This window comes from Anguilla rostrata, chromosome 1 (assembly GCF_018555375.3).
Source record: "Anguilla rostrata isolate EN2019 chromosome 1, ASM1855537v3, whole genome shotgun sequence".
Classification (NCBI taxonomy): Eukaryota; Metazoa; Chordata; class Actinopteri; order Anguilliformes; family Anguillidae; genus Anguilla; species Anguilla rostrata.
In genome coordinates, this window is record NC_057933.1 from 20,720,497 (window position 1) to 20,742,501 (window position 22,005).

General features: G+C 42.5%; 2 protein-coding genes across 4 annotated transcripts in view; one reads left to right on the forward strand and one right to left on the reverse strand.

Annotated features, from left to right (window-relative positions):
• The window catches only part of fancm (FA complementation group M), a 49,655-nt gene extending 42,543 nt beyond the window's left edge, over positions 1–7,112 (forward strand). Inside the window, exons 16-24 of one of the 3 annotated variants that reach the window (XM_064329315.1) lie at positions 838–906; positions 1,004–1,117; positions 1,245–1,404; positions 2,041–2,147; positions 2,272–2,787; positions 3,829–4,263; positions 4,577–4,937; positions 5,522–5,777; positions 6,650–7,112. In XM_064329315.1, coding sequence (XP_064185385.1) covers positions 838–906; positions 1,004–1,117; positions 1,245–1,404; positions 2,041–2,147; positions 2,272–2,787; positions 3,829–4,263; positions 4,577–4,937; positions 5,522–5,777; positions 6,650–6,764 — 2,133 coding nt within the window. In that variant the 3' untranslated portion in view covers positions 6,765–7,112. The remainder of the gene's footprint in view (positions 1–837; positions 907–1,003; positions 1,118–1,244; positions 1,405–2,040; positions 2,148–2,271; positions 2,788–3,828; positions 4,264–4,576; positions 4,938–5,521; positions 5,778–6,649) is intronic. The other 2 variants (XM_064329323.1, XM_064329330.1) reach the window with 2 other exon arrangements.
• A 1,730-nt stretch (positions 7,113–8,842) lies between these two features.
• LOC135251689 (mitochondrial basic amino acids transporter) lies at positions 8,843–21,610 on the reverse strand. Its single transcript, XM_064329360.1, has 4 exons — positions 21,194–21,610; positions 16,681–16,724; positions 15,208–15,291; positions 8,843–12,118 (listed from the first exon to the last, which is right to left on the reverse strand). The coding sequence occupies exons 1-4, from the start codon at positions 21,225–21,227 to the stop codon at positions 11,363–11,365; spliced, it is 918 nt and encodes a 305-aa protein (XP_064185430.1). The 5' UTR covers positions 21,228–21,610; the 3' UTR covers positions 8,843–11,362.
• Between the last annotated feature and the right edge of the window lie 395 nt (positions 21,611–22,005).

Consider the following 22,005-nt stretch of genomic DNA (forward strand, 5'->3'; position numbering starts at 1 on the left):
TTGGCAGAATTATCCATGTAAACCATCTTGAATTTTTGTGTTTAGTATTTTAGTAATCTTAGTATTTTGAATGTCTTTTTTCTGCTGCTGTGGTGCACTGATACTCGACTGAAGGACACACCATCTCCAGCTTACGTCCTCTTCTGTCAGTCGCATTAAAGGTGTTACGTGACAGAGATTGAGGACGTTGGGGAGACGGAGGAATGATGCAGACTGCACTGTCTCTCTCTCTCTCTCTCTGTCTCTGTCAGACACATAAAGGAAGGTGTGGGCGCTCAAATAGCTTCCTCTACAACTCTGTTAAGGCTGCCAAACAGCCTTGGAGGGATGGGGAGTTGGCATGGCAACACCGTAAGGGCAGCAGAGTAGCATAGCGGTCAGGGAACCAGTGCTTGCAACTCTTGCGCTTGTTGGTTCTGATTTCCAGGTGGGGTCTGCTGATGTACCCTTGAGATGGGTACTTAAACCGTGTTGCCTCAGTCAATATTAATCTTCTCTCTAGGGTTTTCGTCATACTTGTTCCTGGTTATGGTTGTACACTTTGTTGTACGTCGCTCTGGATAAGAGCGTCTGCCAAATGCCTGTAATGTAATGTTTGAAAGTTTTTCTGGTTAGAAGTTTTGGCAGTAACTGCAGACATTGCAGTTAAATTTCGTTGACAGTGCAGAATGTTACATATTGTACTGGAAAAAGGCCCTAGTCACTTAAATTGAGGCCATCGTTTTTCCCCTTACGTGAAGCGACAGCTCCACCTCCCTTCATCCGTTGGTCTGTTTCAGACAGTTTACATGGCGGGTCATTCCTGCATATGTGCTATTTACTGCGTTTCTCTTTCAGCCCAAGACATGGAGTGACGTGGACTCTCCTGTGCAAGTGACTCGGAGGCGGAGAGCTGCACTAATCACAGTAAGATTCGTGTGGCTCAGCATCGCGAGCTTAAAAAGATCTGAGATTCAGTTCCGTTTCGATGATGCTGAGGAATGGCGTCCGACCTGTTTTACAGTCTGAGGAGAGCGAAAATGAACCGATGTCAGACCAAGACTTCCAGGACACTTCAGCACGGCTCCCAAAAGTGTCCCGCCCCCGTGAACTCCCCGCCCCGCAGGGACGAGCTAAGGTGACATAATTAATTAGGAATTAATTAGGAGTTTAATTCCATTCACGCAGGTGCAGAAGATATTTCAGTGGCTCTCGAGGTGAGCGGCACCTTCCTTTGTGCGTCATCCCTCCTCTTCTCTCCTCAGAAGGCCGTGAGGAGAAGGGCACAGGAGTATCTGGATGAGGAGGCGGAGCTCTCTGAAGAAGGCGGGGTCGTCTCCTCTGACGAAGAGGACGAGGAAGAGCAAGACCACTCCTTGGTGGGCTTTGTGGTGGATAACACGCAGCTGTCTCAAGGCCTGAACGGTGTGTGTGTGCGCCTCCCAACCCTCTGGAGCTGTGTGTCTAGCGATGGTCACGTGTGCCACATATAGTTGATTAATAATGCTTCTCTATCTTTTTTAAGTTGTTAAAAAAAAAAAAGAAATACCTGCGTCATTCCTAATGTCCCACATCAGGTGACTGAAAAGTAGACTGCTTTTTTTCCCCAAGTTGCCTTGTATTTTTAGCTTTGAACCCTCCTGTTATGCTGGCACTCCGTGGCCACAGGGTCTAAGCAATATTTTTAATGTAGGGACACCCTGTCACTCATTAATAAATCAGTTAATAACTGATTTCCTACTTCACCGTCCAGAGAGACTATATTTCTTCAGTCTACGCCACTCGTTTTTAATACAAAACACACATCATTATTGATTTTCTTTCGCTGTAATAGTCACTCCCGGAAAAGTCATTATATTTCACGCTGAAAAAAATTAATTTGGGGGTGGGTTTAAACTCAGGATATATTCATTTTTGACCCTGAGGACAACAGAAAGGTACATTTTCTTAGTTGCTGGTTACTGACATTGCATTCTGTGTGTTCTGCACTACCCTCTTTTGACTGAAGAACCTTTAAGCACCCTGGTGTTCACTGTGTCTAAAAGCACCTCTCATTGCTAGATTCTGAGATGCGAGGAATTTACCTGAAGTCAGTGAGAAGCCCTGCATTCTCCAGCAAGTACAGAATGGCCTATAAGGCCAGGGACAACGTGGACATTTTCTCTCAGGTGAGGGGAGGTCTTCGACGGGCTTCACTCCAGTACGGCAGTGTCTGATGCTGGAGGGCCGCTGATATTTTGGTGCTGTGTAGGGGAATGGTCGACGCATGGGTGTAATGACTCGTGTCCCCAGGTGCCAGAACAGGATGAGACGTACGCGGAGGACAGCTTCGTGGTGCAGGGCAGCGAGGTGGAGGAGCTGGAAAGCAGCGAAGAGGAAGCGCCCGTAATCCTGGAGGAGTCCGTCCTGGGGGGGAAGAGGCTGTACCCCACCAGACGCAGGGCCCGACTGAGACAGGCCAGGGAGGGACAGGGAGACCCCTGCCGCCAGCCCGCCAAAAAAGCCAAGCGCTCCCGCGTCATCTGCCAGGACGACTCGAGCGAGGAGGAGGAGGAGATTGGGAGGAGGAAGAAAGGGAATTCTGTAGACTTCGCCCTCCCTCGCAGGCCAGCGCAGACGGCCCCATTCAGACCCCCCCAGGACGAGCCCCCCTCCAGCCTAGGGAGGGCCTCTTTGGGGCGCAGGGGTCCAGAGGAGGTGTCCTTGGAGGAGAGGTGCAGACAGGGGCTCAGTCCTCAGGTCTCCGTGTCTGAAGCTCTGGAGTTGCAGATGCCCGTCTCCACACGGCCTCAGCCAACACAGCCACAGGTACACAGCACACCATGTGGAGTAGGGCCCTGTAACAGGATTAGGGTCCTGGAAGACTCAAATAAATGGGTGTGGGCACAGGACAGATTTGCTAAGGGTGGGGTGGGAGAGTGGATCGTGATTGAAGAATAATGCAGTACCATTAGAACCCTGTAGAGGGCTTGTGGTCGTTAAAGTTGCATGCATTTGCTTTTCTGGGGTGGAATTGAGTTGATGGAGGAGAGGAATTCAAGATGGTGGAGAGCCTTTACAAACACCTTTTATTTATACTGTTTTTATCGGTTAGCTGTACGATGTTTATGAAGGGCAAATTTTCTTCAACGAAAGCCCAACCGTCAAATTATTTTCAGTTATTTTTCACTTAACGGTGAAGTTGTATTTATTATTTGGAAAATGGTTACATTCAAATACCATTTTGCTGTGCTAAAGGAAAAATTAGTCACATGTTATGTAAGTTTATTGTGGTAGTAATATATGCCAAATATAGCTTGACTGGATTTCATAAGCATTAATTTTAACTTTTTTACCATTCTGTCGTAGTTAGCAAACTGCATTTTTGATTTTGACTTTGTCGTAGAATTTCCATAGAGTATCACTGGCATCTCATAGACATAACAGACATTACAATGAACAGTGGGACCTTGACACAAGGGTAACAGAAGAATTGCTCCATGCACTTGTCTTTCAGGTTATTTTAAAAAACTATAACATGTTGACACACTGACGCAGATAATTACCTCCACGTGATTTTTTGAAATCGCACCAGTAATTACAAACCGCAGAGAGCATGAATGCTGCTGTGCATACTTGTTTTGTATTGAACAGGAGCAGAATTCCTGCCCAACTACATCATCAGGAGTAAATTCTATTTTAGGAGCACTATCTTATCGGGCAGGATATGACATGTATCATGCTCTGGGGATTTGATACTGAAAATAGTTTTGTTTATTTTTTTGGGTGAATTGTTTATGTAGGATTTTCAGAGTTCGTATAATGTAGGGGTTCCAGTGCGATGTAAAGTTCTGGTGCTGGCGTCCTCAGGTACCGGAGCAGAATGAGACGTACGAGGAGGATTGCTTTGTGGTGCATGGCGGCGAGGTGGAGTCGGAAACCAAAGAGGAAGAAGGTCCGGGTGAATCAAAGCCGGAGGAGTCCTTTGTCTGCAGGAGGATGACCAAACGCCCCAGGACCATTCCCGTGGACGACTCTAGTGAGGAAGAGGAGATTAAGAGGAGGAAGAAAGAGAATGCTGGAGACCCCGCCCTCCCCTGCAGGCCAGCGCAGACGGCCCCATTCAGATCCCCCCAGGGCCTGCCCCCCTCCAGCCTTGGGAGGGCCTCTTTGGGGCGCAGGGGTCCAGAGGAGGTGTCCTTGGAGGAGAGGTGCAGACAGAGGCTCAGTCCTCAGGTCTCCGTGTCTGAAGCTCTGGAGTTGCAGATGCCCGTCTCCGCACGGCCTCAGCCAACACAGCCACAGGTACACAGCACAGTATGACCTTCATTGTGTCTCTAAATCTGCTGTCTGAGTTTACTGAATGTGTTTATCTACAGACATCTACCTATTATACAGCTGGGTATTTACTGAAGCTCGCTACTTCACTCTATTATTCCAGTAACACAACTCCTCACAACTCCATTCTATTATTCCAGTCACACAACTCCTCAGTACTTCACTCTTATTATTCCAGTGCTTTATTCAAGTGCTAACTCCGCTTTATTCCACTCACAACTCCACACTACTATCCTCAGTGTGTTTCACCTCAATGTTCCACCCTTTTACCTCTTTGCAGCCCGATGACAACACCCGTTATCCTAATCAGACTCAGAACGGGGCGGAGCAGCACGCCATGGAGGGCGTGTCCCCGGTTGATCCCCACCCGCTGCGCGTGCTGGTGGACAGCGGCCTCTCTGCGGCCGGGCCGGAGGTGGTGTCCTGCCTGCGCGCGCAGACGGGCGTGGCCGTGCAGCTGTGCCCGCTGGGCGTCACCCGCTTCGTGGTCAGCGGCCGCATGGCCGTGGAGAGGCTGACGCAGGCCGAGGCGGAGGAGGGCGGCGGCCAGAACCGCGAGGCCCTGAGGGCCAGGGTGCTCCGCCTCCTGGGCCTCTATGACAGGGTCTGTCTCATTCTGGAGAAGCAGCACGCAAGAGCAGGTGAGCGGTTCGCAGGGTTAGTTTATGGTTGGCCCTCAGTCACTCTGTTCTGAATGCATTACTGCACTGCTACAAAAGTACGATTGCATATTTATGCAAATGTAAAGGGCCTCCTGCCTCTCTTGCTGCTGCACCGTGCAGCATTTACGTTTTGAAAAGTTAGATGAAGCAGTTTGAACAGACAATTTAGAATGTTCTGAATGTATGACTAATTACCAAACCAAAATGGTCTGTGTGCCTTTGCGTTAAAGTGTACAGTTGCTTAGAAACATTTTGAATGAAATGTAGAGGCACAGTGGTGTACCAACTCTGTCCGGGAGATGTGCTTGGGTCAGGGACCCCTGAGATCCGAGGCGGGATCTTGAGTATGTAATTATCTAACAATATGAAGGACTATTTAGGAATATACCATTTAAAGTGATGCTCGTTCCCATTAGTGTCCACACCTTTCAAGTTAGTGCACTCTGGGGATCTGTTGAAATATGAGTACTGTGTGACGTAAGCGTGTGTATGAAGGGTGTGTGCATTCTGTATGAACTGTGTTCCGTCTCCTGTTCCTCCATGTCCCGTCCTTAAATCCCCAGGGGACGTGTCGCTGTCGGCGCTCATCCGGGCTGGGGTGCGGCTCCTCTTCAGCGGCGGGCCCCAGGAGACGGCCGCCCTCGTGGCCGACCTGGCCCGGTCGGAGCAGAGGAAGGGCCATGCCATCGCCGTGCCCGCTGAGGTCGAAGGTCACCGGCGGCAGGCCCTGAACTTCTACCTCGCCCTGCCCTGCGTCAGCTACGTCACCGCCCTCCACATGTGCCACGGCTTCCGCTCGGTGGCGCACCTGGTCAGCAGGTGAGGATGAGCGCCGCTCTCTTTCCACAGGTCTCTCCCACTCCTGCAGGGGGCGCTGTCTGATACTCTTCTGCCATTTAAATCCCTTTAGCAAGTAAGATCACAAATATGTGGTTAGAGATGTTCTTACCTGAACATTCTAATGCTGATGTAACAATCACTACTGGTGACTGAAAGCACTGTAGTTCTAGAACACTGACTTAGAATTTTGAAAAATCTTTCCAAGCAACCTACTCTTCAAGGAGTTAAGGTGTAAGGTTACAAATACTATGAAATTAGAATGTCCTCAACTGAACATTCTAATGCTGATGTAACAATCACTACTGGTGGCTGAAAGCATTGGAGTTCTAGAACATAGACATTTCAAAAAGCGTTCCAAGCAACCTACTCTTCAGAGGGTTAAATCCCTTCATTAATGAGGGTCAATAACCCACAGTCTAAATACACTCAAGGCCCTGAGATTCTGAGATGCAAAACTCCCTGAGTTACAGAGGGGAGTCATTTCAGTGACCGGGCTGCAATCAGGCCAGTGATGCTGGAGTGAGGTTATTATTCAAAGTTATTAAAAGTTGTGCTTTAATTTGGCCTACATCAAAGCAAGGCCAGGAATAAACTGTACATCACTGGTGTGCCCGGGACTCATTATCCAAAGCAAATAACACTGTTAATAGCACTTGATTTCCCATGGTGCTGTGCAGGTAATATGGCTGACCTCAGGCTACAGCAATGTGTTTGAACCCATACACTGCTGAATGTGTGCTCTACATATACCTTGCTGTGATGGACAGGTGTATATATTACAGAGTGTGAGAGACTACAGATATATAACTGATTTTGTATAATGAGCTGTCTATCACCCCCCCCCCCCGCAGTTCAATAGAGACCCTGATGAGTGGAGCCTCTGTGAGTCGCTCACGGGCCGAGGAGATCTTCCACTTCCTTCGCCACATCTGCAATACCAATATGCTGCCTGAAACAACTCCATGACTGCTACCAGGAAACTCAACCACTGACCTTTGACCCTCGACCCATGACCTCCACCTCTTTTTTCTGATTCCATACAGAAAATGCTCTGCACTTTAAAAAGAATGAACACAGTACAAAGTCGATGTATTACCCCAGGCAAATTGCACCCTTAATTTTGCTGTTTAAAGAAAAAAATAATACCATTTATGTGAAAGACACTGAGCATACTTGTACCTTAAAAGATTATTTAAGGTATTCTTTTTTTAAACAAAGTTGTACAAAATTATGTAACAAGTTTTTTTTTTGGAAAGGGGTTAATATCAGTATTTTGTGATATGAACAAACTGAATAAAAAGCACTTTATTTTTATCAACTGTTTGTCTCATTTAAAAACCTTGCCTGAGGTTCAGAGTGTATGACCTGTGGCTGCACAATTCACAACTTCTTACCCATACATACATAGTACATTTTAAGGCTACAGTTAAATGTATTTTTGTGTGCTTCATAACATTGCATTTCATTTAATCATCTTTATTAAATCATGAGCATTTGTATGTACGTATACATGTACGTACACATAATTTATTACAGTTGTCAGTTTAAAGTAGTTCTATTTTATTAACCATTGTTTGTTCAGGGTAGGTTGACTGAGCATGCATGCTCTAACAGCAACACCATGTTAACGCCCTCCCACCCTGACATGCGTATCTTTGGATTGTGGGAGGAAACCGGAGTAGCCGGAGGAAAGCCACGCAGACACAGGCAACAGCAAGCAAGCTCCACACAGAATGGCCCCAGCTAGCACTTGAACCTTGCTGTGAGGTGACCGTGCTAGCCACTGAACCACCGCGCTGCCCAAAATGTTGTATTTAATGTGCTGAAAGGGCACAGTGACAGCCCATGACTGTTGATTATAATGGGTCTGCCACTAAGTCACTGCAGATTTATAATTTCTTCAAGGCAGTGGCTGCTATCACTTATGCGAATATTAGAGGTCAGAACTGCTGAGTGTGTGATGCTTGGACTAGCTCTGTCACATGGGTGAGCAGTGCTCACAGTCACTGTTCCACCATGATGGAATGAGGAGGATTGGGTTAGAAAAGATAGGAGACCATGTGGGAACCAGCAGCTTGCAGATTCTGATTCTGATTCCCAGGACCTCAATAGGACGATGTAGACATCAGGCTCTAGGTGCTCTTGGCTATTTGATGAGAAAAAAATTAGATTATTGTAATAAAAGTTGATGATGTCTCCGGATATCAGATGCTTGGTGAACTATAAACACAGACCACACAACACGTTACTTAAAATTCATACTTTATTTGTCTATCAAATATGGATGCAGCGTGCATTAAGTAGAAATTAGAAATCATGAATGCAAAATAGCCATTTTTTAATGGAAAAAAGATTAACATCTCAAATGCACATTAAAAATACTGCAAAATTCAGACCCTCTGAAATATGGTTTGAAGCGCAATAATGACCCCTTGTGGAAAAATTGTTAATATTTGTGAAGGAGTATAGAGAGTACAAAATCATTTAATTGATTGAAATTAAATTAAAATGGTCCAATGCAATGTTTCATGTACAGAATTACTTTATTGTGGAAGAATGCAATTCATAAGGTGTGAAGTCTTGGTCTATATTACACTAAACGTAATTTCTTAATACCAGTGTAATGTTGAGTTTGTCGCTATAACTACTATGGATATAGTATGCTTTGTGTTACATTATTAGTACTTTGTTATTTCTTAGTTGGTAATTATAGCGTTTTCAGTTGTGAGGTGCATCAGTATCTGTACAGAGAGCGCCTCATCCGAACAATAACTTGTGGAATAACTTCCACCACGTGGAAGGTATATTATGTATTATGTCATTATGGTTCTAGGCTGGTACAAGTCATAATTTAGTTATTAGCAATGTCTGGCACTCCTGTTCACTCTGATGGATACATTTAGGTTCTGTCTCATTCTAACTAGAGAAGAGCATCTGCTAAATTAAGGTAATTAATCTAAAAAGATTTTTAAAAATGAATTGAAAAATATGAAGCCTCTCACTGTAGCAGTTAGATTTTAGACATCAAGACAACATCAAAAACATCAGTTGGGAACCACTTTATTCACCTTTCACCCATACATTGTTACACACTGCTTTGGTATCGGAAAAAGTGTCCCAGTACTAACATTAATAATGTAGATGGACCGATCCATACCCTCTTAATCTTACAAAATAAAGCATTTCCCACTTATACAAGAAACTACTGTGCCCTTTAAAACTATTTCAGCCCTAACAAAATGTAACAAATTTGGTTCAAACAATTACTGCCCCTACCAGTATCAAAAAACACCTCAGAGACACACTCTTGGGTTTCCTTACTAATAACGAAAAGAAAAAACAATGTGGCTTTTTTACAACAAAGCACACACAAGCTGATCCACTTCTACGCTTTTCTTGAAGGAGCAGTTCTGCTGAACATAAGTATGTTAAAGTAGTGATTAATGGCTTGATAGTCAGAACTTCAGACAGTGGTCAGATAAATTATGTGCAAATTGGCTAAAAGGAACCTCCAATAAGTCAGCCAGGGATGACAGATGCAGTTTTTTTAGTGGTAAACAACACACACACACACGCACACACACACACACCCAATGCCTTTCTATCCGTGCAGTTATTTAAAAAGAAAAAAAAGCTCTTGGGCAGCATGTGCAATACATAAAATCATAAAATCAGTTACTGTTAGTTCACAGTATGCAAACAATTCAAACATTCAATATCATCATAAATAGTGGTTTCTAGAAGCATTACACATGCATCACCCTCATTCTAAATATACCTTTGTAACATTAAAAAAAAAAACAGATGACCTATTCAGTGTTTTTTACCAACACTCTCATGCTCCTCACAAAAAAAAAACAGTTTCACTGGAGAACAAACACATGGTCAATTTTAAATCAGCTGCTCAGGTCAAAAGTACAGTATTCACCACAAAAATGGACAGGTGAGAAGAGTGCAAGACTTTGAGGAGCCCTTAAGAGCAGTAGTCAACTTCCAAGGACACACCCTACTTTGGAATGTCAATCCCCACAGAAAAATATTTCTAGCAGGTTTCGCAAGAAAAATACTCTCGCCTCTAATGACTATCACTGTACCTATGCAGCTCAGTAACTCCAAAGAAAACACGGAAGACACAGGGGAGCTCAGACTTGTGAGCTCAGACAAAAACTATAAGTGAGGCTTTTATCAGAGAAGCTTTAGAGATCAGTTCAACTGCATTGTGAAAAGCACTGAAATCCATACAGAGGAATGAAACGCACATTGCAGTCATTAACAACATCCCTTAACCCTGGTACACACTGCATGACTTTGGCCCAGAATTAGCTACTTTTATTACCCCTGCACGTGCATGTTTAAATCATGCTGTGGTTTAAAACTTAAACCTTTTGGACAACCTTTTGAACTGCTTGTGGATGTTGAACCGTGTTAAAGTCTTATGCCAAATAAATTACAAACTTTCAATGAATAACAGCGACTTGTGTATATATAAATACTGAATAGTGCAAGTGTTTCTTCAATGACAAACTGCTTTATAGAGCCAGTTGGCTTTACATATCATGCTTAGTAATAGCTGAGGCTTGATTGGGTTCCATTTTTAAAAAGCAAATACTTTATCATGTTTATATTTCTTTTTCTATTCTGACAAACATCAACATTTCTATCAACATCTACATTTACATATCTTCATATGTAGATCAATATGTTAAATCAAAGCAAGTGTGCCACACCACAAGAGATACTTAAACTAAGGGACTCTAAATTATATAGTGGAATGCTTTGAGTTTATGTTCTATCCAAATGGGAAATGGAGCAGGGAGGATGGTTGCGTTTTTTCTTTTGTGTATTCTCGCTTACCAGTGTATATATTCACTATTGCTACACTTATGCATAACCTTATTGGGCAGTGTTAGAGACTAGTGGGCATCACTGTATGCCTCTGGCTTCATGCCTCTGGGTACTGACTAGTGGACAGCACTGTATGCCTGATGCCTCTGTGGTACTGACACAGTGCAAAATTCCCCACTTCAAAATGACTGCGCACCGGATTCCGCTGCTGGTCAGACGTCACTTATGTCACCTTAATTTTCTGTAATTTTTCAAAAATCGTGTAGTGTGTACCAGGCACCACACACCGCTCAACAAGTTTACATACTATACACTTTGCTGCTATAGCCAACGATGTGGACTGTCAAGTAATATCAGTGCAATGGAGACATGCAGAGAAGGACACAGTACTTGAGCATCTCCTGGACAACTGCTCTAAACTTGAAGTAAGCCACGAGGGTAAGATGACTCAATCTGAGTCCTGACTTCTGCTACCACTGTGCTTCCATTTTTCAGATTTGTAGGGATGCTTTTCCATTTCTCTGAGGAAATCTACCAGATAAGGCAAAGTAGGGAAAAAAAGGTCAGTTAAAAAAGTTTCTTTATACAAGACATTACATAAAAAGAAGTCAGGATATGTTATTTACACATATATCATATAAAAATATATGCTATTGGGCTGGAAGTTATCAGCTGCTGTACTGAGGCCCTCCTCCCAGCAGGAGGAGCTAGATCTAAAGTCACAAACTGGAGGTCTGGCTTTGTGGCTGCAGGGCGTGAGGGGTAGGCTCACAATCCATCGGCTCCTCATTCCCCCGCATGTACATGAGGAACAGAGTCACGGAGGCGAAGGTGGTGGCATTGACAGGGAAGGCCCGCAGCAGGGTGGAGGTCAGGCCGCGGGTTAACAACCGCCAGCCCTCTTGCTTCCAGCTCTGCCGTACGCAGTCTGTGATGCCGCTGTACTGGTTGACCCCGCCCACCCCGTCGGCCTGGAGGCGGGACTTGATGACGTCCATGGGGTAGGTGGAGATCCAGGAAGCGATGCCGGCCATGCCGCCGGCGAAGAGCAGCTTGGGGATCATGTAGGAGTCTTCGGGCTCGCACCCGAGCGAGCGCGTCAGCACGTCGTAGGTCATGAAGTAGACGCCGAAGCCGGGCGTCTCGCGCACCAAGGTGGAGACCATGCCCCGGTTGATGCCCTTGAAGCCCTCTTTGTTGTAGATGCGCACCAGGCAGTCCAGGGAGTTCTTGTAGAGCTTCCTCGTGGACTTCTTCTCGCCTGTGCCCTGCATCTGCATGCGCGTCTTGGCCAGCTCCATGGGGCAGCAGATGACGCACTGGATGGCACCCGCCGCCGCACCCGCCAGGAACTGGTTCAGGGGCGTGTCCTTGCCCAGCCGCCGCATGGCGTTGCCCTGGACACCGAAGACTATGGCGTTGATGAAAGTCAGACCCATCATGGGGGAGCCAATGCCCTTGTACAGTCCCAAAAGCTGCAAACATGCAATAGGGGATCGTTGAGAAAAAACATTTACCAAAAACAATTTCTATTTCTAATTATAGCATTGAGAGGAAGTCATGGGTCTTACAGTCTGCTGGGGAGGGATCAAGACTTATGACTGTGGGTCTTCTGTAACCTTACACAGTGAACTTAGGTGGGGGTGTCACAATACATTGACATGCTGCATTTGCCATTCTATATTTTATTTGCCCTACCAGCAATTATCCACTCAAAGGTGTCTTTTAAAAAGTGTCTCCTGCATCCTTTAGACAGCTATTAAAATTAATCTCATCCTCATTAAACAGAGTTTTCAGACCAAGTACTTGTGGTGCCATGGAATTTCTTTACCAAAACACCGTAGACATATTCCCTTTTACAGAAAACAAATGATGCAGTAGAAACCATAATGCAGGTTTGACTGCATGGGCAATGCAAACCACGTAAAACAAAAATACAAAAAGTAAAATGTGGAATCTGCTTCCTAATAGAAACACTGTAAAATATTTAAACGATTCACTATTGCCTAACTCTATGCCTCTGCAATGACAGCAGATTTACTAATCACACAAGTGTTTATTTCGTTTAGATAGTTAGCTTCCCAGCAAAAAGATATAGGTGTCCTACAGATGTTCATATTTTTTTCCTTCATGGTAATTTGATATTTATTACCATTTAAAACTGTGTACTAGAGGTGTACACAAACCTGAATACCATATTCAGAAATGCACAGATAATGCATTGTATACATTTTTGTTGACCAATGATATTTAGAAGATGAGATTAGCAGGATGTTAACATGAAAACTGAAACCGAGGTAATTTGCCTTGCCTCCTCCCACCACTCCCCCTCCGCCAATATACAACCGGCTATACTCGCTTGCTGTTTGGACAATGACCAACAATGCACTCCCTCCCTGAAGGGTTACACTTTTATCAGAATGAACTGGGGCTTGCTGTGCTCTGTGCCTGCAATGACATTCGCTCTTTGCGCAGAACTTCCTGTGGGAGCTTCGCCGCTGCAGAGCTGCGGTGTATTTTACCACACACCAGCACCAGACCACCGGTTGCTTTAGCTGCCCTAGTTACGCAGTTAACTGAAGATCTGTTCTTAAATGGAAAAGTTGAGTGGACGGAACTTTTGAAGACAGAGATCAGAAGCTGACGCAGGAAATTTAGTCCATGCTTAAATGTCAATGGGGAGCTCTACGTTGCATTAATGCACTGACATCCTCCTTGGAGACGTAGGGGCGGATTATGCATATCACCATAAAAATAGTTTTGCATATATCACAAGTTACATAAGAGAGAGAAAATTAAATGGAGAGAGAAGCAATGGTGTTAAAAGGTGCTGACTGTTGGGCCTTCTGGCGAGCAACTGCAATTATCTTTCTGAGTCAGTAATGCTTTCAAAAGGGACAGAAATGGCTGAATACAATAACAACCTTAAGGTTCTAAAGCAGTGGCTGATGAATTTTAAAGGGAAGAAAAAAAAACAAGGCTCTGAAATTTTAAAGGGCAACAACATTTTTGGTAAGGGTGTGGTGAACCCATTTGCCTGCCCCTCCACGCCCCCTTAATATTTTAGCATATTTGGTCTCGGTGTGAGAAAGTGCCTAGACAGGCTGCCTAAACCTGAGACAGGCAAGGGCAAACCTGGCTGAACGAGTCAAGTTACAGAGCCTTTTAAAAGTGATTCTGGATGTGCCCTGTTCCCACTTGAGGACAGACAATAAAGCCAATCTATAACTAATCATCATGTTCGTAGGGAACGTAAATCTTATATCTTTGTCATTAAGTATTCTAAATTTCTTGTAAAACATGATTCACATGATAGATAGTATATATTATATTATAGATAATACAGTAAACTGCAGAAGGTTTGCAGTAGAGTGAATTTAGTTCATGAATCGTTTAACAGGCATCTGTGGTTGAAGTCAAAAGAGGATGTAGCTCATTGTGCATTTAGAAATCACACATGGTCTCTTTGTATATTTCAACATGCCATCTTTCACAAACATACTGTACATTCTTTTAGGCCATAAAGTTCATGAGCCAATGAGTCATTACGTGGATAACTAATTACACTCATTTATTCAGATAAAGTTAGATGCACACAAAAATGCATATGTTAAAAGTGTCTATATTTTATATTACAGTGAACGTTTTTATATTCCAGTGACTGCAACCATTGTTTTACCTTATTAAATGGAATCAGGTACAACACGTAACCGATCAGTTCACAGGTTCAGGTACAGTACATGCTTAATAATAAAATCCCATTCAAATTTTCTCTTTGAAATATAAATGTGTGTGTAGTAGAGGTTATACAAATCTCATAGGTACTGACTTATCGTACTTATCGTTTTTGCAGATCAAAATAATATATAATACTCCTAGAGTAAAAAAATACTTTATGAAAAACCTATACTTTTTTTTTCTTTTTTTGCTTCACAGAACTAATCAACAACCATAATGTGTCAAATTAACAGAGCATGATGATGGACACAGTTAATTAGGAAGCCCAATTCTGGTCAACTCAGAAGAGAAAACAGAAGTAAAACAATGACAAAAACCAATCCAGGACTGTTAGTTAAGCAGTCAAAAGCACAAAAGCCCAGGCACGGTAGAATGGATATGCTGTGTAACGGAGCACCCCCATCATTTCTTCACAAGACTGGCTTCTTCACCAGAGCTTCTTCTTTAGCTGCAAGAGTGTATGGTGTCCCTTTTGACCCTGGCTAATGATATGTCAACCCAACCCCCTTTAGCTATTCAAAGCCTGCTATACTCAGCTCAGCCTTCTGCTGACATCTGGGAGTGAAGGAGGCATGTATGCCTTATGGTACTGTACAAGATTTCTGCCAATGTGTGCCATGGCAATACAAGTCATTGTAGCTGAAAAGAATGCATCGGGTGCCGAGTCCATCAAAGGATTTCAAAAGGCCTTAATATAACATGCATCGTGCGAGTATCATGCAAGTCCCTCTCCTTAGGTGACAAGCTGATGTTCACAGACTCCACACCCCAGAGGTAGAAAGCAAATTGAAATGGGCTAGTTTTACATTTTAAAAGAGTTACTTACAGATTCCTGCCGTACAATGGACTGAAAGCAGTGAAACGTCCCACGATAGAGGGGCTTGTTGACAGACTGGACCTGGAGTCTAACCTGAAAAAGAAAAGCCTCAGTTTCAGTACAGAACAAGGAGTCTGACTTGTTCCTCCACATTTAACACTTTGGACATCTCAATGACAAGAGATGCTACTCTTCCATGCAGTGGGAAAGGGCAGGAAACACACATTTCTAAATCAAAAACTGTTTAGAATCAAGTGCTTGAAGTGGTCTTTGTTACTTCAAAAATTGAACAATAAAAATATTACTTAATTGTTCATGCTTGAATTTCATTTTCTTTCTTTTTTTGGGTCTGGTCACAAAACAAAGACTAGGACACAGAAGGGCTGACCTTGACTGTACTTACAAGGTTACACTTCCATGCAGTGGTTGTATATCCCTCATCTACAACAAAGTAACACCCCTGCTGTTAAAGGCAGCCCCTGGCTCACGGATACAAGTAGTTACAGATAACAAGGCAAGCCTGTACTCAAAATAAAATAAAAACTACATTGCACCAACAGGTCGAGAGTGAAAAAACAGTCATTTTGAATCCCTATGAAAGCGTCAGCTACTTCATTCCAATAAATGACCTAAAAAGACAGCAAAAAGTTCCTAACCTTTTACAATAATGAGAATATAAAAGAAATGGGAAACTTGCAGTGAGCCTATTTTAACTGGTTCTTTTGCTCATCTGTCCCACAAGGCTTGCCTGTGGAAGACCTTATTGAAATCCATAGTAACCAAATGTGTAAGTTGAAAAAAAAAAGAATTTGTTAATCTTGTTAAAATAGTAGCCTTAGAAATTACAGGCCACCTAAAACTCTAGAAAAATTGAGAAGATGCAGTAGTATCTTTCCACAAATGCACCAGTGTCTTTCTATGGTAAGCTTTGAACACACATCCCAACATAACATAGGCCAAAAAGTTAGTTGGAAAGTTATTTTTGGGAAGCGGAGGTCTGAGAGGAAAGGTTATGCCCAAAGACCGTTAATCACATGTAAGCCTGGCTCTGGAGAAGCAAGCTGAGCTTGCCGAGAATCCATTGGTGACTTACTGAGCAGCTGTTGAACATTGGACGTTAGTCTCTCACCAGTCATCAACTTTGTTCAAGTATACATTTTGTTAAATGGATATTTTTGCTGCCCCTCTTCAGGCAACAATTAACATGTTTTACAATGTGTGGCTGACTATCCAAAACCTGAATTTAGCCAAGATTACTAATTTGCTGGCATCCTTCCTGTTACAAAATAAGGCACCGGTTGAAAGTCATAAGGTAGACACTGCTTAGCCACCATGATTAGCAGCAACCTTGGGTCAATGCGCACAGTAAACCAGTGAACTAAATGTAAAGTGAAGAAAATAGTCGTGGAAGTTGATGTTCATGCCACGCATCTGCATGCAGACACACATTCAACAGGCATTCAACTTTGGAGTAAAACCCACCTTGACAGTATCAAAGGGGTGTCCTACTATGACACCAGCAGCACCTGAAACAAAACAAGAGGATAACCATTAGATTCCACTTTGTTAGTATGGAAAGCAGCTGTAATCAAACACCTGCAACTCATCCCGGACAGTTCAATAGAACTGACAATTGTAGATCAAGAATACAGCATACAGTGCAATACCCTTACCCAACCACAAAACATTATTATTGCATACTTAATATTTGCCTTTCATTTAAACTATTCCAGCACTTCATTAGCATGTCACATGCAATATATACGCAAAAACGTCTGTGGGTGTCAGCTGCTGGAGGGGCGCTTCTCATCCCAGAGAAAACTGCTCAAAAGCTTTTAAAATGAGGACATAAATACTTGATAAAATGTCTTGTCTATCTTTTTCCTCAGACATCAATCAGCACAAACTCACATGGTGGCACTGTGATCAAGATTACACACCCAGGGCGAAGCCCCACTGCATTAAACTTTCCCAACATGTATGTAAAATATTTTCAATATTTACTTTTGCATGTAATGCCATTGGACTAAAACAGTGTTAATTTTGTATCCAAGGGATTACGGTTGCTGTTGGGCCAATTACCACACAGATAATCCCATGTGAACTCAAAATAATCAGAGGGGCTTGCTCAATCAAGCCAATCACAGACCAGACCCTTCCCCAGTCAAGGAAATAAGCTGTATCACTGCCGTACTGCAGTACAGCAGCCAGCTGCTCACTGAACCAATTCTGTGTCCTTGATGCTGGCAAATGAGGTCAAGAATGACCACATTTACAGAAGCTCCATTCACCATGGAAACTTGGCAGAGAAGTGCTCTGCAGTCAGGACTTGTTTGGCACATGGAGGAGGCACAGAGGAATGCAATTGCATTGTACAGGTTTCACAGTCTTTTGTGCAATAAACGAGTCACATAATAAACAAGTCTCCCAAGTTCTCTCTTAAGGTCAAATGACTACTTGCATAGTACGAGACAAAAATAGTTATTTAGGGGTAGGGAAGCAATGTTGTTTAAAAAGGAGTACATTCCTCAAACTCCGGATAGGGGGAAGCGAAAGTATACAAGCAGACTCATTTGGCACTAGCCAAATAAAAAACACTACATGGTGAAGCATATGCAATCAACACCTCATTCTGCACCATATGCGGCAGTGTTTCTGTGAGAGAATCACACAAAGACAAAATAGAAACTCATCAAGGTTACTGCAGCTTTCAAAACAGAACTAGTGCAAATCAATTGAACAAATAAAAGGATACTAGTTTGTGCAAATAAACAGAAATGCAGCAGAATAAAACTGCACTCATAAAGGGTATATATTACATTATATTTGTATGATATATACAGTACAATATATATTATGCTATATTTGTATTGTTCAGTCCTTTTCAAAATTTCAGCACAATACACACAGCAATAAATTTATCAGAACATTCTTTTCTAATGAAATAATTTCCATCCAGCATCAACTTCTACCCTCTAAATAAAATGTTTTCACAGAAATGTTTTAAACCTCTGTAGCTGACAGACAAAACACCCATGTTGAATTGAATTTCTATACCACCTGATTTCAGAACCTCAATTTCTGTTGTGCCCTGCAAGGTACTACTTATATATGCTCCTTTGACTGAAAATCTGGATCAGTTTTGATAAAACTGTAAGACTGATATACAGTTATACAGTTGCCACAAAATTTAACCTTACTTTCCAGTTCAACCCATACGCATATTAAGAAGCAAGCTGAAATTCTGACACATTATAAAATGCTTTCCTTGTTTGTTTAGGAAACACCTGTCGATGTGACTGGGCAATGAGAGGGGCTGTGTACCGCTTGCATTTTTGCTGACTAGAGAATGTGCAGACTTGAATCGGGCATCTGCAGATTGCAATCAGAGCTGCATAGGAAAGGTCCTTCTCTGACTCCACTCTGTGCAAGCTTAGCTGTAGTCTGTGGTGTGTAAATGAGCAGGTGACAACACCATGTGTTTCAGAGGAGAACCGTGGATGTTTACACTCTCCCGATTCGGCAGTGGGCTCTCTGTATGTACACGGCTGTGGTTGCAGATGATTGGCCATTCCAAACTGCGGTGGGATTTGGATATACCGAGCCCCATGTTGGGCACCAAATTTATTTAAAATTTATTTTTTTATTTTTTTATAAAAATGTAATAAATAAATTTAATAAACGCTGCACAGACAGATGTCACATGTTCTGCACAATTTACAATTTATCCCTGCATGCACAAAACAACAATAGATCCATATTTACAATGTGCTCCTGTTGTACAACAAAAATGGGTAATCATTTGTCAGCAGGACACAAGAGAGCTTTGAGTGGCAGATAAAAGTAATCCATGTTTTACATGCTTCACTTGTTTTGAAATGAAGATCAATTACATCAGTTCTGAAGGCATTCTTAGCTGACATGGTGCAAGTTGCTATTGTACATTACTGCTCAGTTGCAGATGGCGTCAATAAATGTTTAATGGACTTTCAGGTGGATTTCCACAATGTGACTGCACTCACCTCGGATAATGCAACCTACATATCGAAAGCATACCAAGAAACCCTTAAAGACATGTAGGCAAATTCAGTCCGTTTAACTAACACTTTGGGCCAAGAGACTCACCCAAAGCTGGCAATCTCACAGGAGTTGTTAAAAAGTATTACAGGCACTGTCCAAGGAGAAACTTGTGCTACACAGCACTTCTAAGGAATGAAATAAAGGAGCAAGGTTCCAATCGAGCCATGCAAAGTGAGATGGGGACACTTTAAATAACTGACCATGATTAAATTCAAATTTTTACATATTTCATACAATTTTACTGCAAAGGTTTCGGTTTTTCCAATCAATTTAGAACTTGATCTCATGGTCGCCCTTGATCTGGTACCAAACTCACAATGAGGGCCATACAGATTATAAAAGAAACATGTCTAAATATAGTTAATGTTATAGTTAACATAGTATATATGATATGGGATTGACACCCTGCCAACATACAGTTCCCCTGAGTACACTAATGTTTCATATCAGTGCAGCTGTGTGTACACTTTTAATGAAAAGTATCTAAATGCTTCATATAGTTAGAATAAGCCGTGTTTCTTGTAAAAGGTATTTTGCTGGTAAAAGGTACTTACCCAAATAGAACATTATTGTACTTTCGGGGTACATTTGGCAAATGTGTTCCTTAAAGAACAAAAATGTACCTCCACTGTGACATTATGTGACATATGGTTTGTTTAAGCAAAACTACAGACCACATTGTGGTTACAAAGTACAATATCTAATTTTAATTTAAATAGGCAGTATTTTACTCCAAAATAGCCAAACGGATCATCCAGTTCTTTAATGTATTGCATTGTCAACAAGGATGAACATAACTGATATAGTTGCAAATGAAACAAATGGCACAGCCTACACCCTAACTTCTAGGATCCTTACATAGTCATTTATAGTCATAACATGTTCTTTAAAACGTTCTTAGTGAATTAACGTGTTGCGCACATTTGCTTACATACGTTCTTCTAATCCTCCTTTCATGACTTCCAGGCTGATCTACTGCTAAGATTACCATCACTTTCGGGATGGTGTCAAAGTAGTGCTTTACCTTCTTACATGATAGGAAATAATCCAAATAAACGGAGCAGGATGTAAACATTGTGTCATTAATTATGGGTCATTGGAAAAGTTTCCTTGTGCATTGACGCCTTTGCTTTTGTTTCAGCACATCTGAACTACCCCTTTCCGGGCTGCAATTCTACCCTGCCATGTATAACTTACAGGAGTGTCTGATATGCTTGGCCGGTCATTGCGGACAGCCACGTATCAATGTAGCTAGTCAGAGTTTTTGGCAACTGAATTTGTCTGATAGCTAGAACCACATGTCATTTTACAATGTTACGAACAGTAATTGCCAAGTAAATGGCGTTCATTCTGCAAAATTAATTCTGTAACTTAACCCATATAGGTCTTTTAAAATGTTTTTTTCCCCCATAATAGCTAGTGTTCTAGAACTCCACTGCTATCACTTAGCAGCGATTGTTACATTAGCGTAGGAATGTTCATTTAAACCTTAAAGCATGAACAATGCGAGTTTGCATGTGTGTAGCGATCTGTCAAATACCTCTGGTTTGCAGAGCACCGATCCTACAAATCCACGTGTAAATGAGGTGTGTGATTAAGTTGCATCGCATGCAACAGTTGAGATAGCAAGCCTGAATAGCTAACTGGCTGAAAAGTTGGCTATAGCCTATATTTTGCCCTATAATGCCACATATATGTTAAATGCAACTCTTTTGTGATCTGCAGCGACTTCAGTTCATCGCTTCAGGTTAGCTATAGGCCTAACTGATTATAATAAATATTGCGTTTTTTAGAGCAGAGACACCTGGACATAACTCTGCCTTGTAAGCCACCTAGCTAATACTGGTTAATGATCTGTAGATTCGGCTGTACACAATTCTTGTGCCTGTCTACTCTATCTTGTTTTTTTACTCACCTCCAAGACATCCTGCAAGAAAGTCCAATGCCATTCCCAACGTGATATTTTTTTAATTTACGTACGACCCCCGACCAATCACGACCAGTCGAGATAGCTTGATGCAGCAGGGCTTTGTGTTGCGTTGCCAATTTTAGCTCTTGTACTTCACAGTTAGCGGTCTTGTTAAAAATTTCGTCAGTGTTGGTGGTAGTTATATGGTTTGAACTCAATCTGTGATGTTAAAGTCTACGATCGACGAATACGTTATGGCGAATCCTTTTGAATACAACTGTCTGTCTATAACGAACCCCTTCGATTTAATTAGGTAAGTCACGTTAAATGAACAGCTTTCCTGACTTGCCTTAAATTTTGTAACCACTGCCGGAACGCCGGTGCCGTTCTAGCGCTTTCTATTTGTGTACTGGTGAAGTTGAAAGGAGGCGTATAGGTCCTTGTTTGGATGACGTATCAGTCCAATCAGGGAGTTGTGTTGAAGACAACACCCTCATTTACAGTCCACCCCTTACATTCATTGGCTCAAGCCCCTGAATTTGCGCAAACGTACTGGTGCAGTGCTTCCGCGTTGTGGTGGTAATTCTGGAAATGTAGTGGTGCACATTAGAAATTCGCATTTCGCATAAGTAGGGTGACTTCAGATTGAATTGGACATCAGTTTGAGTGGGACCATAGATTGTGGGACACTTAAGCTTCTGGGTACTTTACAGTGTCCATTTTACAAGCCAATCACAACACTTGTCATTGTCTTATTGCTGAATGTCTACTTGGCATTAAATAAACGTTTTGATTGGTGTGATATCATTGTAGTGGGT